At 41.9% G+C, this 5315-nt stretch overlaps 1 protein-coding gene across 1 annotated transcript in view; it reads right to left on the bottom strand.

Moving 5' to 3' along the window:
- Positions 1–157: 157 nt before the first annotated feature.
- Positions 158–5315, bottom strand: part of disp3 (dispatched RND transporter family member 3) — an 11086-nt gene continuing 5928 nt past the window's right edge. The window contains exons 9-20 of the mRNA XM_025053477.1: positions 5165–5315; positions 4880–5026; positions 4648–4784; positions 4373–4545; positions 4141–4271; positions 3712–3896; positions 3462–3588; positions 3082–3227; positions 2396–2555; positions 1707–1820; positions 1220–1392; positions 158–1032 (exon numbers count right to left, since the gene is read on the bottom strand). The exon at positions 5165–5315 is cut by the window's right edge and continues 10 nt beyond it. Coding sequence (XP_024909245.1) covers positions 673–1032; positions 1220–1392; positions 1707–1820; positions 2396–2555; positions 3082–3227; positions 3462–3588; positions 3712–3896; positions 4141–4271; positions 4373–4545; positions 4648–4784; positions 4880–5026; positions 5165–5315 — 2004 coding nt within the window. The 3' untranslated portion in view covers positions 158–672. The remainder of the gene's footprint in view (positions 1033–1219; positions 1393–1706; positions 1821–2395; positions 2556–3081; positions 3228–3461; positions 3589–3711; positions 3897–4140; positions 4272–4372; positions 4546–4647; positions 4785–4879; positions 5027–5164) is intronic.

Below are 5315 nucleotides of genomic sequence, written 5' to 3'. Positions count from 1 at the left end.
CCATATAAATAAAAAGATCAGTGTGTGCGTGTTTGTACCTCAGCAGTAAAAATCTAGTATAAATCTAGTGTCAACAGGGCAATCAGTGTTGCTGTGTCCAAAGAACCGCTCGTTAAGAGGCCAGATATTATCACATATGACCGTCACTCCTGTAAAAACAGAAGGCACCAAGACTCTACTGGAGCTCAAGTTCATTAAGAAAAGCTACCTGGGGAATCGAGCCATACATTCTTACAACCACAAGCAGGTCATTTGACTATGCCACACAGGAATCAGAACAGGAAGTTCCAAAAGTGTGTGTGACTGTCTGAACAAACACAAGTTCATAGCGCTTTTACTATAAATACTTAATCCCAGAGTCTCAGAATAACCTACAACATGCTACTTTATTCTCACCAACAGCACATACTAAGAGTCTGTCAACACATTTTCTTTGTGACAGTTGGTTTAGGTTTGAGTATCCAGTAGAAAACTGGATAGAAGTATAATCCTTGAAGTTGAAGAAGTTGGACTAGGTTGGATTAGATGTTTACATTTTTTTTACTAAACAAACTACTCAGTAACTTTAAATAATATCACTATTTGTGAAAAAATGATTTTTTTTTTCAACTTTGCTTCCAGGGCCACCTGGTCTGCCTGACATCAATGTGAATTATTGGCTGTTTTTGTGTTTTATGTGCTGACAGCTGATCGCCAGGCCAACGCTCCGACCCCCCGTCCAACCCAGCACAGAGCTCCTACCAGGGCTGCTCCTGCTATTACTGCCAGGCTGGCCTTCAGCACAGCCATGGGGGGCCTGCTAAAGCAGGCGGGGGCCATGCATGCCAACATTGCAACAGTCACGGTCATGGTGAACAAAATGGACACGGCTGTGTTTATGGCCACTATCTGTCCAAACTTGGCAAAAGGCACAATGACGCAGAAGAAGAGAGGGACTGTGGAGATCACTGTGGTGACGGCGCTGGACACTATGGCAACGCCCACATGGTTCACTGCCTCCAGGGTCCGGCTCTGCCTTTCGACCGAAGGCTGCTGCAAACAAAACAAATTAATGGGACAAGCTGCTCTGTCCATCAGCCTGCAGTGCAATTCCTGCCTAATTAAACCCAAAATGTTGCTCATTAGCATGATTCAGGCAAGCAAACAAAAACAAGCCGAAGGCATTTGAAGTTGTGGGCGATGATTGAAGTAACAGGCATATGTGTTCCGACGGTCATACCAAGTTATGAGCAGGTGTAGACGGCATGTTCTCTCCAGCTAGCAGGTAACCCTCTACCAGGTGCAGACAGTAATCCACTGAAGATCCAACCAGTATAGACAGAGAAATCGCTTCCACTGCTCCCATTTCCCAGCCCAACCAATACATTAGTGCCACCACCAGACAAATCACTCCTGTGCATGGTAAAAAAAAAAAAAAAAAGAACAACAAAAATACAAATGAAATTTTTAAAAAAAATCTAACTTTACTGTAATTTAAATGGGATTATTAAAAGGGAAAATATTTTAACACTGTATTATTAGATGTCATTATTTTACTTAGCACAAAATAACTAAAAAAAGAGTCACTGTCAGGTAGACTAAATCATCAACACTCGTTCCCTAGAGGTAGTGCTTTCTGGAGTGAATCACTTCCTCTCTTCTTTAAAAATAGGCAATGGTTGTGTGGCAAAAAAATTTTTTTTAAACCGTTTAATGCCTTTGCTCACCTAAAATGGTAATCAGCACTGGCAACAGCAGCAGAAGATGTGCAGTAAACACAGACACCGCTGCCACACAAATGGCAAGAGACAGCAGCAAACTCCAGAGGGCGCTCTCCACACCTAAAGGTTGAATAAATGGTTAAACAACAAACTGTCAGTCTGCAGCTTTATTTATTTATTTAGTATATCAAACATACAGAAACCATCGTAACCTTAATCTGCTGATACTGTACTGGTGGAACAAAGATGTTTGTAATAGTTGTTAAAAATAAAAAAATGACCTGCATTGCTTTCTAGTTCGGCGCATACGTTTTTAAATTTATCTCCAGATTGTCATCCAAATTAGACCTATTTTTTTATTTTTTATTTTCTATTTACAAAAAAACAGTGCATAAATAATAATAATAATAATAAAACAAGTCTTTCTGTAGTTCTGCACTCTGCTTTCTGTGAGAAATGTTTTTATGACACACTGCAGCTGACCTTTACCTGTTAGCACATAAAATGTCATCACTTCATCATCTACCATAATTGAACAATTCCACTCATGGGTTATCATCAAATCACATCGTAACACCTGCTTTGGTGACCTCAGAGTCACCTTGACCTTTTGACCACTGAGTCCACATGAACACCTGTGCTCAGTTCCTTCTGTCCTAAGGTGAGGTTAAAGACAACAGGAAAATGACACTCGCCTATGATTTCCATGAAGATCTGCTTCCAGTGCTCACAGGTCTGGAAACCTCGCTGCAGAGCAGAAGACTGTGGAAGGCTGGCCAATTGCTCCTGGATGAAGTTCTCCCATTGGAGGAAATCAGAATAGGTCTGAAAGGAGGATTTCCCCTTGTATGTGGTCTTAGGAGACAAGAGAGATGACAATTGTTGTTTCATGTGTCATTGGAATATTAACCCAATCCATTTTAGAGACAGATTTAGGTCTAACTTTGCACTTGTTTGTTTTTAACTAAATCTTCATGAATAAAGGGACATGTGGCATAGGACAAAAAAAACAAACAAAGAAATATGGCCAGCCACTACATGTCAGGTGAACAATCACATTTGAGCAACTAGAGCAGTGGTTATCGTTAGGGTTAGAGATATTGTTAAGGTTAGAAGTGTGGGTGGGGTCACACATTTTTGGCACCTTTTTTTTACCACATTGCAGTTACAGAGTTGACATTTCAGGTTACCCTGCGTGGAAAAACACTGAACTTGAGCATTGAGACATGTGGACATAGTTATATAAGTCTGCCAGAGTTTTATTGTGTATCAAAATCTGCACTAATAGCACAATCCTGATTCCAGATAGCTTAAGAAGTTGTCTACTGGTGTACCTTTAATGTATTAAGAAGTAAAAGGCCATAAGATAAAGGCATCTTACAGATTCAAAGGCCATGGAGATCCAGCAGACCTTTCCTCCGATCATTCCCACCGCTCCATGAGAGAGCTGCCCTGGGAGCAGGTTTGGTTCAGGCAGAGAGTGACAGTCTGGATGAAGCAGAGGCAGAATAGAAGACAGCTTGTTGCCTGGAGAGAGAGAAGAAGAGATCACACAACCCTTGAAGGCTTTCATTCCATACAATTCAACATTATCATATTTTGTCAGTGACCTTGTAAATAAGACACTTTTTGGATTTTAAAAAGTACTTGATATTCAAATATGAGTACTTGGTACTTTAATTTAAAATATGCCCCAAGGGAGCTTTTTTTCTTATATATAATCATATTTTGCTGTGCATTAGTATTGCTGCTGCGTGGTACCTGCAGGCAGACACTGTGCTCCTCCTGGCTTCACCAGCTGTGTGTTTGCACTAATGGCTTTACAGATTTTGCAGAGATGTCCCATTTCCTGGAAAATGTCAAAGTCTGGATCCAATATAATGCTGCCCTTTAAAGGATGAAATTGGGACGCATGTCAGAAGTGCACATTTGTTTTGTTTTTTTCTCAACCTTCCTGGGTAAATTTGTTTTGATGGGTAATATCCCTAAGTGGCACAGGTGCAACCCTCACCATATCTCCAATGACATGGTTGTCTCTGTGCTCAGAGCGGTTGACTCCCAGGATCCCAAACACGACAAAAACCATGGCCCCAGTGTCGACCAGAGGACGCACCGCCGGCTGTCTGCACACGCCACCGCTGCATGGATTGTAGCCGAATGTTTTGGATGGGTTCGTTTTGGAGGCAGATGAAGACTCTTTTAAAATAGGAGCAAGGAGAAGAACAGCAAAGTTGTTTATTTGCACTCTGTAAAAAATATCTCCTGAGGAAAACTCCTTTAGGAGAATCAAAGACTGCAACCATAACATGTTTAATATGAAAACTTAATTGTTTTCAGTTAAAATGAAAATTAATGTAAGACACAGTTACCTATCAATACAGAAACACAGCAGTTTTCTTTACAGAAGAATAACAATGTTACACTCTGGTATTTCTCTCACCACTAGACAGAGGAGAATAAAAGACTCCCTGTGTGGGTCCATCAGGCCCGGAGCTAAATCCACAGCCAGGCGGGTTGACACACACACGGCTGGGATGAGGTCTCAGGCGTTGCTGTGAAAAATACAGCCTCCTATGAAGTCAGCAAGAGCAAAGTTAAAATGATTCTTCGCTGTGATACCATGGCATTTCCTCCAAATAGACGCAGACTTTTCCTTTAATTTGTGCTTTCACCTGCTGTGTGCCTGTTGAGGACTCATTGCTACATAAAAGGAAAACTCTGGCGTCCAGCCATGATGGGACTCACACGAGCCAGATGTGATCATCCAGCTGGGATACGGATGGTACACTTGGGAAACACACACTGTCATTCTGGTGGTGTAATTGCTGTGGGGCTGATTATAAGCCTATTTGGATGAAGCAAGATGGGTCATAAGCTATTTTAGCAGCACCACACTCTGGGTCTAATTATACAGATATCGTGAAGTCAACACTTTCTGCTGTCGAACCTGAAATGATGACACCTCTTTGTGCTCTGCGCTGCATAGCTTCCATGGGGAAGGAGTGCTGGTGTTCAGGGAGTAGCGGTAGAGAGTTGTAGAGGCTCCAAGGTCCAGTTTTGATATGTGCACCGTCAGCAAAGAGCCTAGAAAAAAAACAGCACAAAATGCAATATTTCAGCTGCAGTGGAAAAAGCACTGAATGAGGACGAGGATGACTTTTATGTACTGAATGCTTTACCTGTTTGGTTGATTCTGGAGTCTGGTTGTGCTGAGCTTCGAGGAGCATTAGAGGTGGTAGAGCTTGAAGTTTGCTTATGTGTAGAAAACTTAAGTGCTGATACAGAAGAGCGGCTGTACAGAGAGTGGGGCTTCTCCATGAACACACCTTCACAACAACCATGCGCATTTCAGATATTTTGTTTTGGATATCATTAAAGTTTACTTTTTTTTTCCCTTTTTATACATTAATTATACTTTTAAAGGAAGTTTCCTTAAAATAAGGAGCTTATTTAGTCACACTTACCTGAGCACGTGGGGCAGGAAATGCCCTGACCACTGAGATTGCTTCTCAGAGCCAGCAGACTCTGGAGGTTTGTGTCCGGGCGGAAAAGCAGTGGGGCATGAGTGGCCGGCCTCAGGAGACAGCAGCAGCCAGCAGATAAGAGGAGAATCAG

Source organism: Cynoglossus semilaevis, chromosome Z (genome assembly GCF_000523025.1).
Source record: "Cynoglossus semilaevis isolate Cse_v1.0 chromosome Z, Cse_v1.0, whole genome shotgun sequence".
Lineage (NCBI taxonomy): Eukaryota > Metazoa > Chordata > Actinopteri > Pleuronectiformes > Cynoglossidae > Cynoglossus > Cynoglossus semilaevis.
Note: the sequence above shows the minus strand (reverse complement) of the source record. Positions and strands in the feature narration are given on the sequence as shown.